The sequence below is a fragment of the Culicoides brevitarsis genome, chromosome 2 (assembly GCF_036172545.1).
Source record: "Culicoides brevitarsis isolate CSIRO-B50_1 chromosome 2, AGI_CSIRO_Cbre_v1, whole genome shotgun sequence".
NCBI lineage: Eukaryota > Metazoa > Arthropoda > Insecta > Diptera > Ceratopogonidae > Culicoides > Culicoides brevitarsis.
The window spans coordinates 12549351-12574204 of NC_087086.1; the positions used below are offsets into that span (position 1 = coordinate 12549351).

At 31.2% G+C, this 24854-nt stretch overlaps 6 protein-coding genes and 1 long non-coding RNA gene across 8 annotated transcripts; 2 read left to right on the forward strand and 5 right to left on the reverse strand.

Moving 5' to 3' along the window:
* Positions 1-2149: 2149 nt before the first annotated feature.
* LOC134831786 (uncharacterized) lies at positions 2150-3496 on the reverse strand. The gene is made up of 3 exons (XR_010162018.1): positions 3335-3496; positions 3028-3221; positions 2150-2978 (listed from the first exon to the last, which is right to left on the reverse strand). It is a non-coding gene; the product is annotated as an uncharacterized LOC134831786 (long non-coding RNA).
* Positions 3497-3794: 298 nt separating this feature from the next.
* Positions 3795-7117, forward strand: LOC134829987 (bacchus-like). The gene is made up of 3 exons (XM_063843312.1): positions 3795-4152; positions 6526-6667; positions 6743-7117. The coding sequence occupies exons 1-3, from the start codon at positions 4039-4041 to the stop codon at positions 6799-6801; spliced, it is 315 nt and encodes a 104-aa protein (XP_063699382.1). The 5' UTR covers positions 3795-4038; the 3' UTR covers positions 6802-7117.
* Positions 7118-11603: 4486 nt separating this feature from the next.
* Positions 11604-12529, reverse strand: LOC134829781 (uncharacterized). Its single transcript, XM_063843033.1, has 3 exons — positions 12404-12529; positions 11926-12274; positions 11604-11869 (listed from the first exon to the last, which is right to left on the reverse strand). The coding sequence occupies exons 2-3, from the start codon at positions 12252-12254 to the stop codon at positions 11758-11760; spliced, it is 441 nt and encodes a 146-aa protein (XP_063699103.1). The 5' UTR covers positions 12255-12274; positions 12404-12529; the 3' UTR covers positions 11604-11757.
* Positions 12530-12596: 67 nt separating this feature from the next.
* LOC134829782 (zinc transporter ZIP9) lies at positions 12597-14547 on the reverse strand. Of its 2 annotated transcripts, XM_063843035.1 has the most exons (4): positions 14188-14547; positions 13794-13900; positions 13409-13733; positions 12597-13351 (listed from the first exon to the last, which is right to left on the reverse strand). In XM_063843035.1, the coding sequence occupies exons 3-4, from the start codon at positions 13503-13505 to the stop codon at positions 12846-12848; spliced, it is 603 nt and encodes a 200-aa protein (XP_063699105.1). In that variant the 5' UTR covers positions 13506-13733; positions 13794-13900; positions 14188-14547; the 3' UTR covers positions 12597-12845. The 2 variants fall into 2 exon arrangements, with proteins under 2 accessions (XP_063699105.1, XP_063699104.1); XM_063843034.1 differs by lacking the exon at positions 13794-13900 and having other exon boundaries at positions 12598-13351.
* Positions 14548-17192: 2645 nt separating this feature from the next.
* On the reverse strand, positions 17193-19134 carry LOC134829461 (brahma-associated protein of 60 kDa). Its single transcript, XM_063842532.1, has 3 exons — positions 18968-19134; positions 18808-18874; positions 17193-18649 (listed from the first exon to the last, which is right to left on the reverse strand). The coding sequence occupies exons 1-3, from the start codon at positions 19015-19017 to the stop codon at positions 17273-17275; spliced, it is 1494 nt and encodes a 497-aa protein (XP_063698602.1). The 5' UTR covers positions 19018-19134; the 3' UTR covers positions 17193-17272.
* Positions 19135-19186: 52 nt separating this feature from the next.
* LOC134830090 (WW domain-binding protein 2) lies at positions 19187-20699 on the forward strand. The gene is made up of 3 exons (XM_063843456.1): positions 19187-19368; positions 19436-19517; positions 19579-20699. Exons 1-3 carry the CDS (start codon positions 19313-19315, stop codon positions 20302-20304), a joined length of 864 nt encoding a protein of 287 aa, XP_063699526.1. The 5' UTR covers positions 19187-19312; the 3' UTR covers positions 20305-20699.
* A 1351-nt stretch (positions 20700-22050) lies between these two features.
* Positions 22051-23409, reverse strand: LOC134832924 (dynein light chain 2, cytoplasmic). Its single transcript, XM_063847149.1, has 2 exons — positions 23001-23409; positions 22051-22939 (listed from the first exon to the last, which is right to left on the reverse strand). The coding sequence occupies exon 1, from the start codon at positions 23269-23271 to the stop codon at positions 23002-23004; it is 270 nt and encodes an 89-aa protein (XP_063703219.1). The 5' UTR covers positions 23272-23409; the 3' UTR covers positions 22051-22939; position 23001.
* Positions 23410-24854: the final 1445 nt, after the last annotated feature.

The following is a 24854-nucleotide window of genomic DNA, read 5'->3' on the forward strand; positions in this document are numbered from 1 at the left end:
CCCATTGGATTTTCGGCTTTTGAAATGGGGCATGGGACAAAAAAAAGTTAAAAAAAATTTGGAGCGGCCTTATTTATGAAAAAAATTTGATTTTTGAAGAAACATTCAATATATACAAATGCGGAAGGACATAAAAACCATTTCAGAGCAAGTTTTAACACAAAAACGTCATTTGATACCCGATGCAAAAACTTTTAGACATTTGTTGGAAGAATCCCTTTCCATGTTTTGTTCAAAGAAAAGCGCATTTATCGAAAAAATTAAAAAAATGAATTTTTTTTATCAAATTTTTAGTTTTAAATTTAAACAATTAAAATTTCATTCAAAATCTTTGCCAATAAATATTAAAAAGCTATATAACACGAAAATAAATCTTCACTGAAAGGGATTGGAAACAAAAAATAACTTCCAATATAAAAATTTCCACGAAAGAAAATGAATGAATTTTCTTTCTCATGAATGAAAAATTTCAGAAAATGCATAATTTTTTTTTTATTTTTTGCAAGAACGTAAACATTGAAAAAAAAATTCTTGAAAATTCACCCTTTTATTACTCTGGATTAAATTTTCTTTTATTTTTCAAAAATTCCAAGAAATTTTTTTACTCCCGTAAAATTATCCTAAAACAATATTCAGGTCACTTTTAATCTTCGCCACAGGTAAAAATGCCCTACAACCCATTGTTTCAATAAATTAGACCGAAATCCCTTTCAACCAACTTTCAACAAACAAAAAAGGTGCGAAAACGGGAATTCCCGCCAGAAAAATGTTTGGTTTCAATTCCTTTCCTCTTTAATCGAACACATAAAATATTTGAAAATTTCTCTTGAGAATCGCCCTCGTTCCGCTTGTGGCTCAACCTTTATCAATATTCTCGAGCCATGCATTATTGATGATGTTGATCCACATAACATTACAACCAAAACTCGGAAAAAGTCATAAAAACGACATTTTATTAATCGGAACAACAAGACGCTAATCACCCCCTACACTTACAACAATAGACTCCCTACTTTTCAATACTATGTGACAAAAACAAAAGCAAACATTCGATGAACCGAATTACTAATTATGTAATTTTCCATAAATTTCACTCCAAATAATGATTCGTGAATGTGTGGGAAGGAATTTTTTAGCAAATTTAATAAGGATTGACACTTGAACCGGCTTTCATAGCAACAAGACTCTTCTGATCACACCTCTGACTCATGTTTTTAGCACTCCAGCGATGATGATTTTCTACAAACAACGATTATTAATAACTCAAGTGTGTGAAATTCTACAAAAGAGAAGCAGAAAATGGGAATTCCGAGAAATTTTGTATGAAAACTTCCGTTCTAGATGTTTTCTCTTCAGAAAATTTTCCACAAAATTTCCGATTTTTATCGCTGGAGATAATAAAAAAAAAGTCATATCATGAAAAAACATTCATCGAAATTGCAATTGATTACCTGTAGTAGTAGTAACAACACAAAAACGCCGAACAGGGCAACTTACAGCTCCGTACATCACTCCAAACAGCGTACGCGGCGCTACACATCCGCACACATTATACTCATGAAACCCACTTACCCAAGGCATCTTCTCTATTTCGGCGTCGCCTTACTTCAACCGACATTTGGCGTGCTTTTCAAATTTCGCATCCGAAACAAGTCCCTGCCTCGAATGTCGTTCGTGCGGAAAACGACCAAAATCGACGTTCGGCCCGCTTTCGTGCCTCGTCGTACCTCAGGATTTTCCGTAGAAGCTGTTTGAATTAGCACGCGGGCGATTCGAAGCTACGGAGAACGACAAATAGCTCGCATCGCATGAAAACAGTTGTCATTGATGTTGGGTGTTTGGAGAAAAGAAGCGAAAAAAAAACGTACATTTTATGTGTGTAAACATAAAAAAATATGTGTGCGTTCAAAAATTTTCATTGAGCTTCCTTCACCTTTCTTCTATGGCAATACAACTACTACTACTACCATCTTCTTCTTCTTATTCTTTTCAGTATCGTTGCTAGCGTAAAATAAAAATACGAGAAAAACTCCACTCCTTCCAACGATGATGCGGATATTAATTTATTAGGGGCGATATTCGATTTTGAGTTTTATTTAAAAATAAAATAAAATCTTGATCGAGATGCAGATCGAAAAAAAGGGTCGGAAAATTTTTTTTTTACCTATGATGATAAATAGAGTTGTAACCGTAATTCATTAGAATTCAAAAGTGGCTACACGATTATAGGCAAATAAAATAAGGATCTGAATGGTTGTCGTGTAGCATTGAAAAAGGTTCCTTGATCGCTTCGCTTGTAATCGAGTGACAGGATATCGCACGTATGATATATGCTTTCATATGTTATGAAACATTAAAAATAGAGAAGGAGAATTAAATAACAGTGAAAAATGATCAAAATTTTAATTACTTTGTGATGTTTTTCAAAAGGAGGAGGAGTTTTGATGAGTTTCATCATGAATTCCGAATGATTTCAAGGCTTGTATTTTTGAAAATTATTAAAACTTTTAGAATTTTGAACAAAAGTCGTTCGGAAATTCTTGAAATTTGATTTTTATAATTCAGAATAAGACTTTTTTGAGACCGCAGAGGAGCTTTTGTTTACATTTTTGATTAGGATGAAAGTATTCATGAATTCCAGGTGATTTCCAGACTTGATGTATCAGATATTAATTGAGAAAAACCGACGAAAAATATTTTAGTACTTCAAAATTACTTGAATTTCATTTTTGAAAGTTTTTTTTTTGAGACAGCGGTGATGATTTTTTTTATATTTAGGCAGTTCCCTATGAATTCCAGATGATTTCCAGTCTTGATGTTTCGGGTATTCATCAACAAAAACTGACAGAAAATATTTTAGTACTTCAAAATTACTTAAATTTCATTTTTGATATGATTCTTTGAAGACAGCGATGATGCTTTTGTTGATTTTGAAGCAGTTCCTTATGAATTCCAGATGATTTCCAGGCTTGTATTCACTAAAAATAAATTTTTCATTAATTTTTGAAAGAAAGTTTTAAAACTTACCTGAAAATACATCCAAATTTCTTTTAAAATTAAGATTTTTGGTTTATTTTGGTTTTTTTTCAAAATTTTAAACAATTTTAGCTCTTTTTGAAAATAAAATAATCACAAATTTAAATTTTTTTAAAAATTTCCTGAAATATGTATTCTAATTTTTGAACTTTTTCAAATAAATTCATAACAAATTCGCTCCTGACCTGTAAAAAATTAAAATCTGATAATTTATTCCGTTTTTTGAGATGATTCATATAAACAAAACAACTTCAACCTTGACTCATTTACGTTTCAAACTTCAAAATTTTTGACCTACCTCAAAGTTTCGCTCAAAAAATTTGCATAACCTCGAATTCACTTGAGCTGATTCCCGCACCAATCTCCCAAAATCGCTATTCGCTCGCTTTTAGGATTAAATTTTCACGACATTTGTTCGTCGTCCTATCAGCGTGGCTCTGTTGCGAGTTTTACGCCAGCTTGTGTCGCGTCAAATAAACAACATTTGGTTTTTGTCTCATTCCCACTTTGGTAGAGTTGTCCCTTTCGCCGTTCCGTATAACTGCCACTCGTGTACGGGGCACGACAAGGATGGAAGATGAAACAACTAGAGTCCGCCGTGTGCGCTCGGTACGATTCGCTCTCCAATTTTGCTGGCGTGTATGCATAGAAAACGCGTGCAATTGCGGTGCCCAAAATTGAGGGTTTCTTGAGTATATTTGAGCAAGCTTGGTTCGAACGGTAAGAGTGAAGCTTCATCTCTAACCGAAATTACATGTTCGTTCATTTGTGTTTTAAACTTTGACGAGTTCACATCGTGAGCAGCAAAAAAGCCAGCCGAAGTATATTATTATACAAATAACCTCTCTAAGTCAAGACCACAGTCTCTTGTTAATATTTAACAAAAAAGAAAAAATTATTTAAAAAATAATTTATAAAAATCTTCGGAAAAACTAAGATTACCTTAGAGTATTTATATTAATTAGTTTCTGACAAAAACAACAAAAAAAAAACAGTTACAAAATGAGTTCAACAGAAAACAATGCTGAAGTCGCTGTCGAGAAGCAGGTCGATGCCGTCGAAGCCGAGGAAAAGACAGAAAAAGCCGAAGTCAAGGGAGCTAAGCGGCCGGCTGAGGTAAGCATCATTTTTCCCCCCATAAGAAAAAAACTTTTTTTTTTCATTTCGCACGCGATTCTTCTCATTTCGTCGAGAGATGCGAAATTCAATCAGGATAAAACGCGGGCTCTCACACTTTGCGGCCCAAGCACACTCGTGCATCGTGTTCCAACAACACGCCGTAGCTGCGCTACACACCACACGCCAGCGACGACAACGACGACGATGAGCGTCTACGGCTTTGCGAATCGTGTGTTTGTGCTGTAACGCTTGCTGCATGCACTTGTTGGAGCCCAGTACATTGGCTTGGGTCGATGCCGATTTTATTATTGATTTTCCGTACGACGACGACTCCTCGAAAAAAAATCAAAAAATTCAATTTTCGGCGGGAAATTTCCAAAATTACCTCCACAAATCCCCAAATTTGCCAAAAATTCGACATTTAATACATAAATTTACACTTTTTCGACTCTTTTTTTCCGTCATCATGATGATTGTTTGTCGCGTACAGCATTTTTCGGCGTCGACGTTGCTTGTGTGTATGGGTGATTTAATGCCGGCCGGTGGTACACCAATACATACGCAAAATAAGGCGACGCCTTATTCTCTAAAAGTGTGAATTTCTGTATTTTTCACGTGAAATCTTAAAAATTTTGCGAAAAAAAATCATTTTTTTGGCGGAATTTGTTCCATTTCCGGTCAAAAAATTCCAAATGCTTACAAAGATGCATCTGTCATTGTCATGCATTTCCCTCCGAAAATCATTTTAAGGCGCACAAACAACTTCAAACAATAAAACGACGCTGCCAAGAGATAACAAAAAAATATTTTTGTTATTTTCTAAAAAAAAAAGCTGTTTATGGCAAACTTGAAATCCAGCAGATAACAAAACACACGTAAAATGTGATTTGAGTTGTTCTCAAAAAAATGAAAGGCAATGCCTTATTTATTATTAAAATAATCGTTTTGTCGAGTATCGTAGCGAGAGTAGTAGAAAAAAAAAGTGAGCTTGGCGTCATTTCTTTTCCATTTCAATAATAGAGATTTTTTTTCGTGTGTATCGTAGCTTCCAGTGTCGTCATAGTAGGAGACTTTACGGGATGCTACGAGGGTCTCGATTTTCTTGCAAGTCAGTCCGGCTCTTTGTCACGCCGCCAGAAACGCGAGGTGATTGACTACATGTACGACAAAAAAGATGCTCGCGAGACAAAATCTTGTTTATTGCACGCGAGCTGACTCATTTTCTCTCGCTCTCGGTCCGTGCAAAAAAATAAAATATTTCGGAATCATCAAATTTACGCGAAAAATTTTAATTTTAGTCGCATAGCGATGTTTTTTAATGAGCTTACCTTGACGATAAATGACGAGAGATGGAATTGTTGAGGGGTCATGGCCCAAATTTATGTCTTTTTGCTCCGTTTCCGATACGAAAAACGTTCTATTTGGATTAGTAGAGCAATCTCAGCCAATCGTACTCACGAAAATCCAAGCGTAGTAACAATCTTAAGAACATTCATCAATGGCAGTTGCTCGTTTTTGTGTTTTTTTCGTACAAATACACACAAACCACGTTTTTTGGCGCTTCTTTTTCATTCCCTTTCATTACGATTTTTCGTCTTTGAAGCTCTGGTGCGTTTGTTACCACGAATACCACACACACAGGCACGAGCATCGTCTTCTTCCCACGTAACGAAAGGTACAAGGGCCCGTTATGCAATGGGCTTTACGCATGTGTCGCTACGACGAAGAGTGGCAAAGGAGAAAGGAAGAAAAATTCCTAGAAAAGAAGAAATTTCTAACGGTCAATTTTTTTAAAAAGAATTTTTTTCTTTGAAAAAATTTTAAAAAAATGACCTGAAATGACCAAAAATTGAAAAAAAATATTTTTTTGAACAATTGACGTCATTTTACGTCATTATCTCTAAACACAAAAAAATTATAATGATAAAATTTTCCAGATTTTATCGCTTTTTTTGCTTCATTTTCCCCATTCACACACGTAAAGTACACGAGAGAGCAGAAAAAAAAGGAAAATGATAAACCAGAACTGCTACACACGTTTTTCTCATGCTCTTTTATCACATCACATGTAAAATTTTATCAGCTTCTGCGCATTTTCCTTCAGAGTGTAGTTGTTGTACTACGTGCAGATCCATTTTTATTGGATATTTAGGTCAAATCAAATGAAAATGTGTATCTTTTATTTATCCTTCCCGTCCTTTCTGTACGTTCCCATACAAATGTCGTAGTACGGAAAGTATGTTTTTACTTATTAATGATCGTGACCGTTATTTTTTTAATTTTTATGAAATGTCGGATCCTTCGAAAAAATATTCAATTTCATTTTTTAACGAATTTTTTAATAAAAAAATTTTTTCTATTTTTTTGCAGGATGTGAAAGAAGACACAAAGAAATCAAAGAAAGAAGAAAATGGTGACGGTGAAAATGACGAAGAAGTCGGAGACGAAGAGGACGTTGAGGAAGAAGAATACGACTTACCTTACGGCGAAGACGAAGATATCGAAGGAGAAGGTAATTTTTTCAAAAATTTTCAAAAAAAAAATCCGTTATATTAATAAAAATTTATTTTTTTAAAATTATTATTAGATGAAGAAGAGGAAGATGGCGATGATGACGACGGCGTGGAAGAAGAAGAAGAAGCGTAATTTGCATAACGTCCCCCTCCCCCCAAAATTAATTAATTAATAATGTAATTTTAATTTAACACAAAAAAAAAACAAAACAAAAAAGTATAAAAAAACCTAAAAAAAAAAATTAAAATCTTCAGTAAATAAATGATTAAAGTAATTGATAAAGTAATAAAATAAAGAAAATCCCACACAACAAAAAACTACAACTCTACTATTATTATTATTATATTATATATAATTAAAATAATTAAATGATGGCGTAAAAATGTGCAGTGACTGAATGAATACAAAAAAAAAATAATAATTACAAGATGAAAAAAAATTACAAAAAACAATAAAACCAAAATTTCAATATTGTAAAAAAAAAATTGGACTTTTTTTTTCTTAAAAATTGGCAATCAACTTTCCTAATTAACATAAAAAAAAATATTTTCTGTGTGTATCCTTAATTATTAGTAGGAATTTGTAAAAAGTTACGCAAGTTTTAAACATTAATAAGAGAACGCACTACCAAGAACGACTCAGTTAAAAAAAAATAATTAAAAAAAATGAAGATTTAAAAAAAAAACAATAAAAATATAAAGTTATAAAAACATTTTCATTCATTTTTTTTCATAAAAAAAATCATTTTTCATTAATTTCCTTTCATTTATCGTTCGTTCGTTAAAAAAATCCCATTCCATCCCATTTTCGTTCGAGGCTTTCAGGCTTTTGTATTTAGCAATTCATCATCAATTCAGTTTTTAACTCTTTTTCGCATGTAAATATAAAAAAAGCATGGAAAATCAATTTTTTATTTTTTTTTTGTAAGGAGCAACGACAACTCATAACTTATAAATATTTAAGTTATTTAATTTTTTGTATAAATAAAAAATATTTTTTTGTTTAATTTTCTTTGATATTTAAAAAAAAATAATAATTATTAAATATTTAAGTCCCCATGAAAAATAAAAAAAAAATAAATGAAGAAAACTTTTTTTTACTGAACGTATAAAGTATAAAAATATATTATATATATATATATTATAAATATATATGAGATATATTAAATAAATAAAATAAAAAGAAATAATTAATTGTAAAAAAAATTGAAATATTGCTGATTAATTGTGTAATGATAAAAAATAAAGATGGTTTCTTTTCTCTCAGAGGTGATTTTGGATCGACTCAACTTGGATTTTTGACAGATTTTTAACAGTTTTTGGGTTTATAGTCGATTTTAAGTTTTTACTTAATAATATTTTGAAGTTTTTTCAAAAATTTTTTAAATTTTACATTTAATTTGATTTTTTAATCAAGTAATTTTAATGGAATTTAATATTTTTATCGCATTTTTTTAATAAAATTGTTGAAAGTACATTTAAAATAACTTAGAAAATGAACATTTTAAATCTTTTTCATAAAAATTATTAATTATTTAAAGCTTAAACATTAAAATATTGCTTAAAAGTTCTCAAAAATTATTATTTATTGCTTTAAAATTTAATATTGACTCAAGTTTGATATTCAAAAGTATTTTTCTTGAAGAAAATTTAAATTTTTCACGTAATTTTTGATTAAAATTTTAATTATTATTTAAAAAATTACGTCAAAAAAATTAATTTTCTTCAAGAAAAATATTATTAAGTGTCAAAAATTGGCTCGAAATTCAAATCTTTATTACTCAAGATTTTATTACTCTTTTATTTACTCAAGAATATTGATTTTTGAGTACTTTTGAGAAATAATTTAATGTTTAAGCCTCAGAAAATTCAATAAATTTCATGACAAGTACACAAAATGGTTATTGCAGAAGTAATTTTAAACGTACTTTTAACAATTTTATTCAAAAAATGCGCTAAAAATTTTTTTTCTCATGAATTCTTTACTTTAACTTGAAATTCGGTTCCAATTTCATCATTTTATTCAACTTTTAATAATAAAATTTTAATAAAACATTCAAAAAAATCAAAATTTGAAAGAAATTTTTTAAATTTTAGAAAAAAATCATAAAATCTAAACATAAAAGTGACTTTTGATTCAATTTCCATCAAAAATTACAAAATTTTCTTCAAATCCAACATCAACAAACCGACTTCTAACAACTTTTTGCATACAATTTAGTCCAAACAACCAAACGAACGCCCTTCCATCAAACGACAAACGCATCATCACGCTTCACTCTCATGTTCGCACGCACCAAAAGGAACCAAAGCATAAAGTATTGAATAGAGAGGGACCCTTTTTTCGCAAAACTTCCATTTATTTTTATACTTTTACCGAAACAACAAAAACTAACGAGCATACAATGTGAACGAACGACGACGATGAAGAGAGAAAATAAAAAAATTAAAGCGGGTAAGCTTGGATTGCACTTGGAACTCGATGAATCGATGAACTAAACATGAACATGAAGGTAATAAAAGCAAGCGTTTGTCCTGTTTTAATATTTTACATCTGTCGAAGCAAGTTATCATTCATTGAACAACAGACACGACTTTTACTCACTTAGCAGACGGCCCGAATTAATTTCTTTTTTTGTTTATTTTGAGCACACAAAATTTTCTCTTTCGAAAAAAAATAATAATTTATCAATGCACGTGTCTCTGCCAATAGTTAGCTAAAGTCAGTCGATAGCGCAGCCTTGAAATAACTCGCAGATACGGTGACAATTGTCCTCATTTTATGTCTATAAAAATTAAAAATGCGAGAAATTATCAAAGAAACACTTTACAAAGTCTCACGTACTAAAAAAATATTTTTAAAAATTTTTTTTAGCGTCTTCCGTTCAAAAAAAATCAAGTTGCCAAGGACATTTTGAGGACATTCCCTGCGTAAAGGGAACAAAATGCGAGGAAAACTTCGGGAAAATCTAATTTGTATGAAATGCCGGTTCCTGTACGAGCGCGTAGACGTACGCAAGCACATACGCCTTCATTTTCTATACAAACACGAGCAAAGGAAGCATAACTCTCTAACGAAGCGTTCCAACATAAATCATCATCATCATCGTCATTACTCAACATTGAGAAATCCAATGACGAGGCAGATGTTACGAAGCGCACGTAGAAAACAGAAATCTAGATGCAAGTACTCTACTGACGATTTCACATGAATTTCATTAAAAAAAATTCTATTGTTTTAATTTTTTTTCGTAGTTCTTGCTTGCGAACAAAAAATAAAGCTGTGTGAATTTAAGGCGACGCCTTAAAAATAAATTTTGTTTGCCAGAAGGAACGAAAAAGCACATGGTTCAACTTTGGCTTGGCTTGTCGTGTGTATCGATGCGCTGTGACGCTATATGTGTGGCACTGTGAAGGTGTATGAGTCAAGCGAGGCAAAGTAAGCGTCATCATAGGAGGATGTCTCGTAGTACAATCGCATATCGTTTTGCTCGGTATTTAGGTTTTTTAGTTGAGGGTAAATACGATTACCGAACGTATGGATGATAATCAGCTCGGTGAATGCTTTGTTGAATTCTACGATGAGCGAAAAAAACAATGTAGAAGCAGGGACGGGAATAAGGGAGGGTTTGAATTGTATGCGGAGGGAAAAAAATAAAATTTTGATTGATTCGTGAAATTTTTTGTTTAGATTAAAAATTTTCAATTTTTTTTACGAATTTTTTGACCCATGGGAAAATAAACATTAAGCAAAATTAAAAAAAAAAGTTAAAAAATTCATTGGTTTTACCCACATTTAAAAAAAAATTTTTCAATTAAAAAAAAAATTAAATAAGGGGTTTTGTGCAAAAATTTTTTCAACTAAAATAAAAAATTTTTTTATAAATTTTTTTTTCGAAATTTTTTATTTTTTTTTCAAAAAATTTTTGTGATATCCTTTTTAAAATCTGTTTTGTAGAGTCCCTTTATTTATAAAATTATTATGTAACTTAAAATAAATTTTTTTTAATATTTTTTATTTTTTTATTGTATTGTATTTAAATTTCAAATCATTAAATCAAGGAATTAAATTTTAAAGAAAATCAATAAATATGGGGTTGTTAGTCAAAAATTTTTGATTTTTGATTCTTGTTTAATACTTTTTAGCTCGTTTTCATATCCTATTTTGTGGTTTTTAGATCTTGAATAATAGCTTTTAAAAATATTTCTAAAAAAGTTAAAGTTATGGCAAATTGAAAAATATTTAGCTCTTTTTGTGACATTTTTTTCAGTTTTCATATCTAATTTTATACCTTGTAATTAATTTTTAATCCTTATTACCCATTTTTGAGGTAAAAACAAAAATTTTTTTTAAATCGAACGAAATTTTTAGAAAAAAAATAAGATTTTTAGCAAAAATGCGAATAAACCATAAGAAGTTTAACTCTTTTTAGATCAATATCATTTTTTGTTTAGTACTTTTTAGGACGATAATATTTTAAAATTATTTAATTTTTTATATTTTTAGACTTTTACTTTTTGTGAAAAAAATATTTTTTTTAATAATCTGTCAAAATTTTAGAAAGAATTTTATTTAAGAAAAATAAATTTATTTGATTTCTTGTTTTATGCTTTTTAGGGTGTTTAAAAAAATTCGAGAAAAATTGCTTATATTAATATTTTATGAAATTTCAACTCATTCTTATCCCTTTTAATTTACTTTTCATCACAAAAAAATATTATTTTCGGCAAAATTCATCAAAACTTGAAATTTTCATCTCTTTTGATTAATTTTTGAATATTTTTATCTCATTTCTTACCCTTGTTAAATACTTTTTAGGTCGAAAAAAAATTAAATTTCAATAAATTTATGTAATTTTATAAAAATTTTTAGATTTCGAGTAAAAATTTGCAATTTAATTTTAAAATTAAAAGACTGTGAACCCAATTTTGTACAAAAAATTATCTCTTTAATTATTCTTTTGAAGCTCTTGGCTTTTTTAAATCTTACGAAAGGAACATTTCATATCAAAAAATCATCTTAAAAACTATTTGGTGTCTCAAACTCACACCAATTGCATTAATTTAATTAAGAAAAGACGAAAAACAATCACTTGTTGGAGTTCAAACGCATCTGAACCTCACGACGCTCATCACGATCAACTGCAATGACAAAAGTCTTGTCAACCGTTGCCTTTGGGAAGTACAATTTCGACAAATTTCTATAAGAAAAAAAATAACTTAACCTCAAAATTTTCGAAAAAATCTCAAAACTCACGTCACATAATCCTTTTGGAGTTGATTATCGCGACGATTGCGATCAATTGTGCGGCTCCGAAGATCAAAAAGTGGCTTGCGATCTTCCTGGTTGCTCATTTTCCAGTCCATGCGTTGCTGCGGACGTGATTGCTGGCGTTTGTTTTGATATCCGAGACGATTGTGAACTTGCGACTTACGAAGGCTGCTTTTGTAGACGTGCTTGTACCACTTCCGTTCGAGTTTTGGCTTCTCATCGACCTCCATTCCAGCGTCTTCTTTGTCATCGACGTCGGTATCCGTGTCGTTGGCGGCTTTTTTGCGGTATCCGGTGAAACTATCGTCAGACATCTTTTGTCGGATCTTGTCGTCTGTGGATGAAAATTGAAATTTCGATAAAAATTGGCAGAAATTCGCGATTTTATGAGGAAATTTGATAAAATTGTGACGAAATGTGGTCCAAAGATGAAAATTGAAGCAATTTTTTGTATTTTTCTTACCTTTTACACACGAAATCAGTCAAAAATTGAAGAAATTCTCCTGAAAAGCTGAGAACGCCGTTAGATTTTGACAAAAATAATGTCTTCTGGGATCAACTGATAACGAAATTTAACACAAAGAAGATTTTTTTCGAAGAAATTGGGAGCTCTTTTACCAAATTTTATGATTTTCCTTGTAAAAAAGTGAAAAAAATCGAAAAATCTTGCTTTACAGTCTTATCGATATATATTTTTAATTAAATTCTGTTAAATATAAGAAAGTTTTCTTAAGATTTTGACACGTAATAAGTTCACTTTTTAAATTATAAGCTAAAAAAAGGTAAAATTTAGTGGTAAATATACAAAAATAATATTAATCACAACAACAAAGCCCCAATTTCGAGACTTTCTTCGAAAATTATTGCTATTTAATAGAAATTAGGTCGTTTTTTGTCATTTTTCCCTAATGATGATGTCCCATTGTCAGCAGTAACGGCATCAGAGCGCCACAAATCAAGATCAGCAGTTCGCTATTTTGCAGTGTTGTGAATCCGGGCGAGGATGTTTTGACCATTGGCAGTTCTTGCGAGCTCAGGGACGAACTGCTTCCATGAAGTCCGCCATGCGAATGCCCACTTTGCGTCAATTCGGGCAAAACGTGCACTGTGGCGACATACAAAAAGGTTCCCGCGGAGAAAAGCATGGCAATTCCGGTGGCATTGAAGTCATTAAGGGTCTGTTTCTGCTCTTGTCCGATGCAAAAGTACGTAATTAGCGTCAAAAGTGGCGCTGAAACGGAAAAAATTCCGAGATGTTTGCGGATTCGTTGCCGATCGATGCCTTCGTGGAGCAAAAATGAGACGAGACCGAAGGCAGCGGGTGCTTTGTGCAACATAATTGCGAAAAAAACGATCATTTCGACGTCATGATGGCTTGTTGTCGCAGCAGCACCAAGAGCAACGCCATCAGCTAAAAGAAATTTTTGATGAAAAATTTAATTTTGAGCAAAAATGATAAAAATCGTACCTGCTGCATGCACAACGAGCCCAATTGTCGCCGTCGCACTCTTTTTTCCGTGCATTTCGTGACTCGTGCGACTCGAAATCTGATCCACGACCATCATAAAGACGAATCCCAGCACTAAAGATAATCCAATGGTCGACGAATACTCTTCTGAATGTACATGATGTTGTTCGGTGGTTGCATCTGCCTCTCCGAGAGCGGGCGTTTCTGGAGCATGCCTCTTATGTGGTTGACTATAAAGCGAATTTACGCCTTCGGGAATGATTACTGTCAATGCGGTGCCAACTAGCAGTCCAGCGCCGAATATCGTGATGACTTTCAACTTTCTCTACAAGAAAAAAAATTCAAGGAAATGAAAAATTTTCAATCAAGCTCTGAAATTTTCAACCTCTGATAAATTAAGAGAAAAGAACTGTCTTTAGTAGAACATCGAAGATATTTAGCATTAAGAGATAAATTTAATAAATAATTGAAACTTGCTTTTCTATATTGGTCCTAAAAAAATGCGAAATTCAGTGATGAAAAATGCGAAATTCAGTGATGAAAAATGCGAAATTCAGTGATGAAAAATGCGAAATTCAGTGATGAAAAATGCGAAATTCAGTGATGAAAAATGCGAAATTCAGTGATGAAAAATGCGAAATTCAGTGATGAAAAATGCGAAATTCAGTGATGAAAAATGCGAAATTCAGTGATGAAAAATGCGAAATTCAGTGATGAAAAATGCGAAATAAAATTAAAAAAAAAGAAAATAAATAAAAAATACAAATAAATACAAATACCTCTGATAAATTAACAACTAAAGGAATGTTTCCGGCAACATAAGAGCCAATGAGCATCACAAGTGACAGCAGAATCAACATAAAAGTCTCGTCCATCGTGAAGCACGTTCACGACTAAAAGCCTTGTTTGTGCCGAAAGAGAGTAGGAGAAAGCAAACAATTTTTTGATGAGGTGGCTGTTGATGTTTTGCGATTGTTTCGAACCACCTGTCGCTAAGCAAGCAAAACGAATTCAAGGTCTGCCGCGACAAAAGCTTACAATTTCAACGGAGTTTGTGTGAGTTGTGCGACCTTAAATTCATATTTCTGTGAAAAAAAGTTTTTTTTTCAAGTTTATTTATGTTTACGACGAGACCTTTTTATTTGTGTAAACGTCACTTTTGCTGTGAAAAATTCGTGTTTCGCAATGCGAGATTTTTTGCGATAATTTTTGAAAAATGTAAAAATTGATAAAATTCGTGTTTTTTTAAATTCTTTTAGAACTAACAAATGATATTTTATTCAAAAAAAAAATAAAAATTGTAAAAAGTAATTTTAAATTTAAGGAAAATTTTTTTTTGACATAGTTTTATTTTGAAAACTAAATCAAGAGCAAAACTGTGTCAAAGCTGTTTTTGTCAAATCTTGCTCCAAATGGATTGAAATTTATCAAAGGGCTCTAATTTATCATTTTTAATCATTTTATAACTCAAAACTGCCAAAAAATTGAAACTGAAAAAAAATTTTTTCTTTGACATAGTTTTGTTTTGAAAACTAAATCAAGAGCAAAAAAACTGTGTCAAAAACTGTGTCAAAGCTATTTTGTCAAATTTTGCTCCAAATGGATTAAAATTTGTCAGAGGGCTCTAATTTATCATTTTTAATCATTTTATAACTCAAAACTGCCAAAAAATTGAAACTGAAAAAAAAATTTTTCTTTGACATAGTTTTGTTTAAAAAACTAAATCAAGAGCAAAAAAACTGTGTCAAAAACTGTGTCAAAGCTATTTTGTCAAATCTTGCTCCAAATGGATTAAAATTTGTCAGAGGGCTCTAATTTATCATTTTTAATCATTTTATAACTCAAAACTGCCAAAAAATTGAAACTGAAAAAAAATTTTTTCTTTGACATAGTTTTGTTTTGAAAACTAAATCAAGAGCAAAAAAACTGTGTCAAAAACTGTGTCAAAGCTATTTTGTCAAATCTTGCTCCAAATGGATAAAAATTTGTCAGAGGGCTCTAATTTATCATTTTTAATCATTTTATAACTCAAAACTGCCAAAAAATTGAAACTGAAAAAAAATTTTTTCTTTGACACTTTTGTTTGAAAACTAAATCAAGAGCAAAACTGTGTCAAAAACTATGTCAAAAACTGTGTCAAAGCTTTTTTGTCAAATCTTGCTCCAAATGGATAAAAATTTGTCAGAGGGCTCTAATTTATCATTTTTAATCATTTTATAACTCAAAACTGCCAAAAAATTGAAACTGAAAAAAAATTTTTTCTTTGACACAGTTTTGTTTTGAAAACTAAATCAAGAGGAAAAAAACTGTGTCAAAAACTGTGTCAAAGCTATTTTGTCAAATTTTGCTCCAAATGGATTAAAATTTGTCAGAGGGCTCTAATTTATCATTTTTAATCATTTTATAACTCAAAACTGCCAAAAAATTGAAACTGAAAAAAAATTTTTTCTTTGACATAGTTTTGTTTAAAAAACTAAATCAAGAGCAAAAAAACTGTGTCAAAAACTGTGTCAAAGCTTTTTGTCAAATCTTGCTCCAAATGGATAAAAATTTGTCAGAGGGCTCTAATTTATCATTTTTAATCATTTTATAACTCAAAACTGCCAAAAAATTGAAACTGAAAAAAAATTTTTCTTTGACATAGTTTTGTCTTAAAAACTAAATCAAGAGCAAAAAAACTGTGTCAAAGCTATCTTTGTCAAATCTTGCTCCAAATGGATAAAAATTTGTCAGAGGGCTCTAATTTATCATTTTTAATCATTTTATAACTCAAAACTGCCAAAAAATTGAAACTGAAAAAAAATTTTTTCTTTGACATAGTTTTGTTTTGAAAACTAAATCAAGAGCAAAAAAACTGTGTCAAAAACTGTGTCAAAGCCATTTTTGTCAAATCTTGCGCCAAATGGATAAAAATTTGTCAGAGGGCTCTAATTTATCATTTTTAATCATTTTATAACTCAAAACTGCCAAAAAATTGAAACTGAAAAAAAATTTTTCTTTGACATAGTTTTGTTTTGAAAACTAAATCAAGAGCAAAAAAACTGTGTCAAAAACTGTGTCAAAGCTGTTTTTGTCAAATCTTTTTAAAATTTGTCTCAAAACATTTTTAATCATTTTATAACTCAAAACTGCCAAAAAATTGAAACTGAAAAAAAATTTTTTCTTTGACATAGTTTTGTTTTGAAAACTAAATCAAGAGCAAAAAAACTGTGTCAAAAACTGTGTCAAAGCTATTTTTGTCAAATCTTGCTCCAAATGGATAAAAATTTGTCAGAGGGCTCTAATTTATCATTTTTAATCATTTTATAACTCAAAACTGCCAAAAAATTGAAACTGAAAAAAAATTTTTTCTTTGACATAGTTTTGTTTAAAAAACTAAATCAAGAGCAAAAAAAACTGTGTCAAAAACTGTGTCAAAGCTATTTTTGTCAAATCTTGCTCCAAATGGATTAAAATTTGTCAGAGGGCTCTAATTTATCATTTTTAATCATTTTATAACTCAAAACTGCCAAAAAATTGAAACTGAAAAAAAATTTTTCTTTGACATAGTTTTGTTTAAAAAACTAAATCAAGAGCAAAAAAACTGTGTCAAAAACTGTGTCAAAGCTATTTTGTCAAATTTTGCTCCAAATGGATTAAAATTTGTCAGAGGGCTCTAATTTATCATTTTTAATCATTTTATAACTCAAAATTTCCAAAAAATTGAAACTGAAACTTACCTGCGAACCATATATTTTTCACAATACCTTTTAATTTCATCGCAAAATGGGCATGGGGACAAATTCAAAGCACAAATCGTTTATTTGATGATTTGAAATTAATTTCTTTATTATACGTCTGAATATAAAACTAAAAAAGATACTTTTAACCGTTCCGAATGCCAAGCGCTTGCTCCAATTCCGCTCTCTTCTGATTGACTTTCGTGAAAAAGTATCGCGACACCGCCTCGTTTGTCCACGGCTGATAATAAAACTCTGCGCGCCTCTCTTCTTCCGGATTTCCGACGACATCTGACATCGTCTTCAAGTCCCGCGACTGCGACACGATCCACTTGTGAATGAAAGTTTGCGGATCTTTCGCGAAACTCAAGAAAAACTCGCGATTCGTCTTCAGTTGATTAATCGTGTCGACCGTTTCGTGAATTTTCGAATCCAATCCCTGGATTTCCTGCTGACTTGCCGTGCTGAGGAGGAAATTGTTCATTTGATTCTTCAGGGTGTCGTCAACTTCGACATCGATGTCGTAACAAGCGGTTTGTTTCGTCTCCGTGCCTCCTTCGACAGTGATGACGTGATTAATGACAATCGGATCTGGCGGATGCAGCAAGGGGTTCAACCGCTGTGGAATTTCGGCGAATTTCATCTTGGGACAACCGAATATCTGCTCGAGATACTTGTCGCAAGCGATAAATTCGCGTTCATGGGGGTCCTGGAGCTTGTGCGTTTTGATGTATTGCCACAAGGCGGAGATAATTACGGGTCGCGTTTGGGTATGAACGCCCAAAAGACGTGCGAGACGCGGATCTAGCTTGAATTGCAACGGTTGGTAGTCAAGTAAGAGCAAAATAGTGCAACGAACGTTTCGATCTCCGGGTCTTTTTACTTGAAAACCGTCAGTTTCTTGCGTTGTGTGGGTGCGATGCCATTCTACCAAGTGATTATCGGGTCCGTAAAGCTCTTTATCGAGTTCAATGACCAAAGATTTGAAAAAACTCGAGAATTTTCGTTTAATTTTGTTCGGATCGCTTTTGTTGTCTTCCAGCAAACGACCTTCGACACGCAACTCCCATGACGCAACTGAACCTTCTGCTGTGCCATCATCGCCTGTTGTCTCCTTGCTCGGATAGAATGTGTTTGAAATGAAAATTCGCAGCTTTCGTTTTTGTTTCATGGGACGTTTGAGAGCTTCTTGGATATCCAAACGCTTTCGCATGATGGTTGCGTCAAGTTTTCGCTCAAAAGCCAAGAGATCCATGTACGCCTGAGATTCGGGGACCAAATCTCGAACTTTTTGCGGCAAAATTTTATCAGCTAATTTCTTCTTTTTCTTCGGAGGCTTTTGTTGAGGCGGTCCTTGCATCGGAGGACCTCTTCCATCAGGGGGACGACGATCGCCTACACTTGGTCCCATAGGGCGCATTCCGGGTTGCATGCCCGGCGGAGGTCCTCCTGGCGGGCGTTGATGCATTGAACCACCCGAAGTTGCTGAACCAGGACCTGGCGGAGGCGTAAATCCACGTTGCTACAAAAAAACGAACAAAAATCGTTAGAAAAAAATCGTAAAAAAGACGAAAAATTTTTCATTCATTGACGCGTTTTGGTAGATAATCAAACCTTCCACCAAAAATGATAATGGAAGTGCTGAAATTGATACCACTGTTGTATCTGATACAAACTCACCGGGTAGTTGGGATTCGGGCCAGGCGGATATGGACCCGGGCGTGAGGGGAAATTTGATCCGGGAGGCCTAAAAATCGAAAAAATATTGAAAAATTTATATTTTTCATAAACAAAAATGGCTGACGACGACGCCGCTTTGTCACAGAAGCACTTTTCTCACCTTGGAGGAACATTCACGCCAGCCGGCGAAGGCGAAAATCGTTGAGACATGTCAAGCTTCGGCTGTTCTTCACTTTTTCCACGAGCTACGGTGAGAATTTCTCCCTTTTCACTCCAATTTTTGTCTTTTTTTGTTCACTTTTGTCCTTTACAGCCGAGAAATGCAAAATTAAGTAGCTGTCAAACACGCGAAATGTCGATTGGGATAAAAAATTAGTGACGTCATAACATTTTGTGTTGTTTTGAAAATCAGCAGGTTTCTAGAACTGCGACGAATTTCATCATAAACGTGAAAAAAGCTGAAAATACCAAAAGAAATTGACAAAAATCGAGAAAAACTGTAAAAATGTCGGTCAATACTGCTCATGCCAATAACGGAGTGTTAATTCACGCAGGAGAATCGTAAGAAATTGAATTTTTTCGTCTTTCAATGACTCATCGAATAATTATTTTTTGATGTTTTTTTCAGAATTCTCCTCTACAGCGACAATGTCTCGATGGAATTTAGTGGTCAAGGCGATTCCGTGTTCAGAGGCACAAAAAATGGAAGGGTGAGTTGATTTTTTTTTCCAATTTTTTTTTTCGTGATAAGATAAGAAATTTTTTTTCTAGATTTATCTGACGACACATCGAATTATTTTCAACGCGAAAGATTTTCGCAATGATTTCAAGTCGTTCAGTGCCCCGTTCGTGTCGATGAATGAAGTGAAGTTGGAACAACCGACTTTCGGCGCGAATTACATCAAAGGCATCATTTGTGCACAGCAAAATGGAGGATTTACGGGCGAAGTAAAGTTTAAACTTTCATTCAAGTCGGGCGGCGCGATCGATTTTGGTCAAGCGATGTTACGTGCAGCGTCGTTGGCGAAAAATAACGCTGGCGGATACGCTCCGCCGCCATATGAGCCTCCAACGGGCAATTGGTATCAAGCTCCGCCACCGGCATACACGCCAACAGCAGCTTATGGATGGCTCCCGAACAATCCCGCGTTCACAAATGGTCCGGATCCCAATACGGTGTTTATGCACGATCAGCCGCCTCCATATCCAGGAGTCAATCCGAATCCGCAACAACAACCAGCGTTCAATCCGCACTTTAACCCGAACATGCCTGATCAGTTTGGACAACAAAACGGCGGATATCCTCCGTATGGGGGACAACAACCAAATGGAATGTACCCAAATTTGCCGACAGCGCAACCAGGATATCCGCCACAGACAGGATATCCTCAGCCAGGCTATCCGGGACAAGCGCCGTACCCGAATGCGTATCCCGGAGCGATGGGAGGATGGGCACAACCGCCAGCTTACAACAGTTTGGACAAGAAACAAGCTTAAAGAGACAGTCCCGAAAGTTAAGACATTCCTTCACTTTGTTAATATTTTTATCCTTCATTGTTATTCACACCTTTACACACAGCAAAAATCACAAAATCAGCTTAAATCCTTATTGTTGAATGTATTTTATGGAAAATTCTAGTCGGTGACTTGATTTTATTACGACTCGAAAAAAAATTTTAAAAAATGTGAAAAAATTTAGAGAAATGTGTCTTAAGCAGGTTCTTGCTTCAAATCAAAAAAAAAAAAAAAAAGAAAAGAGTATTTAAAAAAAGCTACAATAAAAATAAATAAATAAATAATTAAATGTAAAATATGCAAAAATATAAATGTTTATTGAATTATAATAATTAAAAAATCATTTATTTAATATTTTATATCAATGTAGAAAATTATATTGAAATAATCATGAATTTAATGCAATATCAAAAAAATTGTTTGTTTTATTTATAACAATTTTATTCCCTGTATAATCAATATTTGGCCTAAAAAAATATTTATTTCCAAAGACCAATTTTTGTGAAAGGTAAAGGATTTTTTTTTGCAAATAAAAAAATTGTTTCCGAATTTTTAAAAGAGGATTTTCAGAAGTTTTTGAAAAAAATTCGATTAAAATGTATTAAAAATTGTTTAATTTATTAATTTATTTATAGTCTATTTTAAAAATTTCTTTAAAAATAATAATTTTCACTACATCCTTTGTGAAAAAAAAAATAATTCTTTAAATTTAAAATTAATCTTTTAACTAATTAAATTTATTATTATTATTTTTTTTGTTAAAAATATTCAACGTTTCTCGACTAAAAAAATAAATATTTTTGAATTTTTTGATTTTTGTAAAAAAATTTTTTCAACGTTTTAACGTTAAAAATTGATAAAACAAATTTTTTAATTTTTTTTATAATTTTAAAATTTTAATGAAGCAAAATAAATCAAAAAATTCCAAAATAAAAATTTTTGATTAAAAAAAAATTTTTATTTTTTCAAAAAATAATTTTTTTCAAATTTCAATCCGAATGTGGATTAAGCAAATTTCTTTATTTTTTGTATAATTTTACCATAAACAGTTTTTTCATGATTTTTTAATATTTCAAAAATAATTTTTTATGTAATAAAATTTTTTTCCACCTTAAAAAATTTATTCGAAAATTATAATTTATTAATTATTTTTTTTTATTATTAAAAATATTTGAAAAATATTTTTTTTCGTTTCTCGACTAAAAATATTTGAAAAATTGACAAATTTTCTTTAATTTTGATGATTTTTGTTCAAAATGAGTATTTTAACGAATTTAAATTAAAAATGTGGATATTTATAAATTTTATTTTGATTATTTTGAAAAATTTTAAAAATAAATTTTTTGATAAAAATTATAATAACCAATTTTTTTTTTTATTTTTGATTAAAAATCTTATTTGACGCAAAAAATAATTTTGATTTAAAATTTAATTATATTGAGTTGATTTAATTAAATTTTAATTTATTTTTTAAAAATTAAATTTTTAATAAATTTAAATAAAAAAATTTAAAGCCATGCTTAAAATAGGGATTTTTATTTGTTCAGAAAATTATTAGTTGAAGCTCTATAAATAACTTATTAAAAAAATTAATCAAACTTACCAAAAATTCAAGCTTTTTTTTAAATGTTAGAAAAAAAATTAAAACATTTTTTAAATAATTTTCCATTATTTTTTATTTACATTAAATTATCATTAATTTTAAATGTTTTGTTTGTGAGATTTATGTAATTTTTACATCAATTTTAAACGTAAAAGATACATGTTTTTTTTCTATAATTTATTATTTTTTTTGTTAATTAGGAATTTGTTATTTATTTTATTTTTAATTACTGCTGTGGCTTTGCATGTTGAATTTTTTTCCATTTTGGTAGTTCATTGTTTTGTAATTAAATCTATGTTTTTTAATTAATTAATTAATTAGTTCATTAATATGAGTAAATATTATTTTTTTTTTATCTAAAAGACTGTTTCTTCATTTATGTGTTTTTATTTCATGTTTTTATGTTTTTTTTTGGAAAAGGAAGCTTTAGCTGCTCAAAAATAAAATTTGTTTCGGGAAAATCAACTCGAATTGACAATTAATGTTAAAAGGCAACGTTTGTCGTCAAAAGAGAAATTTAATCAAAAATAAATGATTACCTATATTTTCGTGGGTTTTTAACATGCCTTTTAATGTGTAGGATGGGAATTTAATAATTTTTTTTTATCATTGGGTAAGAGGTGTGTATGTGTGTGTGTGTGTGTCAATGTATGTTAAGTAAGTGCACATCTAGAATAAAATTTTCTCTTCCTTTTTCCTATCGACAATTTTTCCTTTTGAAAAACTGTGTGTTTGTGTGTATGTGCTGTCTCCTACCAAGCTAATTTAATTGCGTCCGGATGGAATATTTTTAGATTAGAGCAAAATTTTATTTATATTTTTCAACGTACGAGTGACGCGGCATGGCGCCTATGAAAGGTACACACGTTCAAGGTGGATTTTTTATCACTTTACCTCGTCGTCGTATGTAGTGATAAATTTTTCTCATTTTTCGGTTACGTTAAAGAGTGATGATGATGCTGATGAAGATGAATGAATAAGATGAGTAGTTTTGAAGGTCTCCGAGCGACAGATCTGCGAAAAAGGCCATTGATAAGGTCGTGCCAAAAAGAAAAATCGAGAAAAAAAAATTTACCTTAACCGCTCTTGAACAACAAAATCGCGACTTGTCCCAAGTAGAAGTAGATAAAGTGGCGGGTCTCGTGAGTCACGTAGCTTCCAAAGTTACGTCCGACGATGCAATGCCATGTTGGGTTGTATTTTTTGTCGAATTCCTTCTTGATAAATGCAGCAATGTCCTTTTCGATGTTGTACTTCTCGAGAGCCTGCGAAGCACAATCGACGGCATCTTGTTGCATTTCTTCGCCCATGTCGGCATTTTTGATAACTGCTTTGCGATCACTCATTGTCTGGCTGGCTTTTGGTTATTTAATCGAGGAAAAAATTGGTTTTTTTTCTATTAAATTAATTTTTTTTCGCAGCAGTAAACTTTTGCTTCTAGAGCTGTCTGTTAACACACGAGTTGCTATGATTTTTGAATGCTTTTAGACTGCTTCCAATAATGAAAAAGTTTTTTGCAGTGGGTCTCGTATGCGGTATGTGTTCTATGCTGTTTTCACACGATGTGTGATGGTGAATTTTTTTGCCTTGGTCAAAAATTGGATGAAAAGCTTGAATGAAGGACTTGAAATGGGGTTCGAAAATTCTTTAGAAAACTGAATGCTTTTGCTTAAGTTGGCTTTTGACTCAAAAGTAAAAGCAATATAAGCTAATTTTCTTTTTCTTAAAAGTCTTAAGTCAATTAAGTTAAAATTAAAAACTTAAAAATTCTAAAAAATTATTTTTTTTTATAAAAAAGCTTTTTTTAATTCGCCAAAAATTAGTCTTGAAGACAAGAATAAAAGTTTATTTACGAGTTTTTATGAAAAAAATTATATTTTTGAAAAAATTAAAAAAATAATTATGACTTAATTGACTTAAGCTTTTGACTTAAGAAAAATTAATTTAGCTTATTCAGCTTTTAATTTGAAATTTTTAAGCCAAAATTCAACTTAATTATTCTCAAGCAAAAGCAAAAAGAGTTTTTTGATTCAAAGTATTTTCGACCCTACTCGAAATTTTGATTGGTTTTTTAAAAATTATTTTAAATTTATTAATTAATTAATTTAATTATTTTAATTTCTTAAAAATAATTTTTTAAGCTGAATTTTTTATAAAAAAAAAATATTCTAAAAACGACTCACGATTTGAAATAAAAATTGTAGAAAAATTTAGTTTTCCTTCGAAAAAAATTTTTTTTTCAAAATCCCTTTTTTTTCGAATTCTTTCAACTCCATAAAACGTAAATTTTGACACTTTTATGGATGTCGCGTTAATAAATTATACATAAAAATAATTTTGATTGGATGACGCTGATTATTCCCGCAAAGTTTCTTCTTGCAAAAAAAAAAAAAAAACTGAAGCCAATTTTTTGATGTGAAACACTGATAAAATTTTTATGGTAACGTGTGTCTATAAATTTAATTTCTTACTGTTTATCTTGTGAGATTTTTTCGTGGAGATTCTGAGTTTTTTTTTTCGAACGTTGTTTAACCGGTTGATTTGTCATACAAAAAAAAAACGACAGCAAAATATATTTGCATACCTCGCCATATAAATACTTAATAATTTGTCAAATGGTGTGAAATTTTTACAATGTGCAATTTTGATGCCGTTTTTGATGATGATGATGATCGGTATCACACACACACGATTCTCGAATTTTACGACTTTTGAGAGGGAATTCTTTGCTATTTGATGAGTTAGATTAGAAAATGATCGTTGACCTGTTTATTGATATTTGTTGATTGATCAGTTTAAATAATTTTCGAAGCTTATCGAACGAACCCAACAGTAATTGATATATAAGTTCGATAAGCTTCTTTAAAATCCTTTAAAGTAATTTTTGAGGTTATCGAACGAACCTAATGATAATTCTTAGTCTTGGGTT

What these genes read in the sequence shown, in the direction of transcription:
- LOC134829782 (XM_063843034.1), bottom strand. Translation starts at nt 14,283, where the DNA reads ATGGACGAGACTTTTATGTTGATTCTGCTGTCACTTGTGATGCTCATT. An exon ending in TAGTTGTTAATTTATCAGAG is followed by an intron (nt 13,734 to 14,187) that starts GTATTTGTATTT and finishes TTTTTCTTGTAG; the next exon opens with AGAAAGTTGAAAGTCATCAC. An exon ending in GCTCGTTGTGCATGCAGCAG is followed by an intron (nt 13,352 to 13,408) that starts GTACGATTTTTA and finishes AATTTCTTTTAG; the next exon opens with CTGATGGCGTTGCTCTTGGT.
- LOC134829987 (XM_063843312.1), top strand. Translation starts at nt 4,039, where the DNA reads ATGAGTTCAACAGAAAACAATGCTGAAGTCGCTGTCGAGAAGCAGGTC. An exon ending in GAGCTAAGCGGCCGGCTGAG is followed by an intron (nt 4,153 to 6,525) that starts GTAAGCATCATT and finishes ATTTTTTTGCAG; the next exon opens with GATGTGAAAGAAGACACAAA. An exon ending in CGAAGATATCGAAGGAGAAG is followed by an intron (nt 6,668 to 6,742) that starts GTAATTTTTTCA and finishes AATTATTATTAG; the next exon opens with ATGAAGAAGAGGAAGATGGC.
- LOC134830090 (XM_063843456.1), top strand. Translation starts at nt 19,313, where the DNA reads ATGTCGGTCAATACTGCTCATGCCAATAACGGAGTGTTAATTCACGCA. An exon ending in TTAATTCACGCAGGAGAATC is followed by an intron (nt 19,369 to 19,435) that starts GTAAGAAATTGA and finishes TGTTTTTTTCAG; the next exon opens with AATTCTCCTCTACAGCGACA. An exon ending in GAGGCACAAAAAATGGAAGG is followed by an intron (nt 19,518 to 19,578) that starts GTGAGTTGATTT and finishes TTTTTTTTCTAG; the next exon opens with ATTTATCTGACGACACATCG.
- LOC134832924 (XM_063847149.1), bottom strand. Translation starts at nt 23,271, where the DNA reads ATGAGTGATCGCAAAGCAGTTATCAAAAATGCCGACATGGGCGAAGAA.
- LOC134829461 (XM_063842532.1), bottom strand. Translation starts at nt 19,017, where the DNA reads ATGTCTCAACGATTTTCGCCTTCGCCGGCTGGCGTGAATGTTCCTCCA. An exon ending in GGCGTGAATGTTCCTCCAAG is followed by an intron (nt 18,875 to 18,967) that starts GTGAGAAAAGTG and finishes TTCGATTTTTAG; the next exon opens with GCCTCCCGGATCAAATTTCC. An exon ending in GCCCGAATCCCAACTACCCG is followed by an intron (nt 18,650 to 18,807) that starts GTGAGTTTGTAT and finishes GTTTTTTTGTAG; the next exon opens with CAACGTGGATTTACGCCTCC.
- LOC134829781 (XM_063843033.1), bottom strand. Translation starts at nt 12,254, where the DNA reads ATGTCTGACGATAGTTTCACCGGATACCGCAAAAAAGCCGCCAACGAC. An exon ending in CTCCAAAAGGATTATGTGAC is followed by an intron (nt 11,870 to 11,925) that starts GTGAGTTTTGAG and finishes TTTTTCTTATAG; the next exon opens with AAATTTGTCGAAATTGTACT.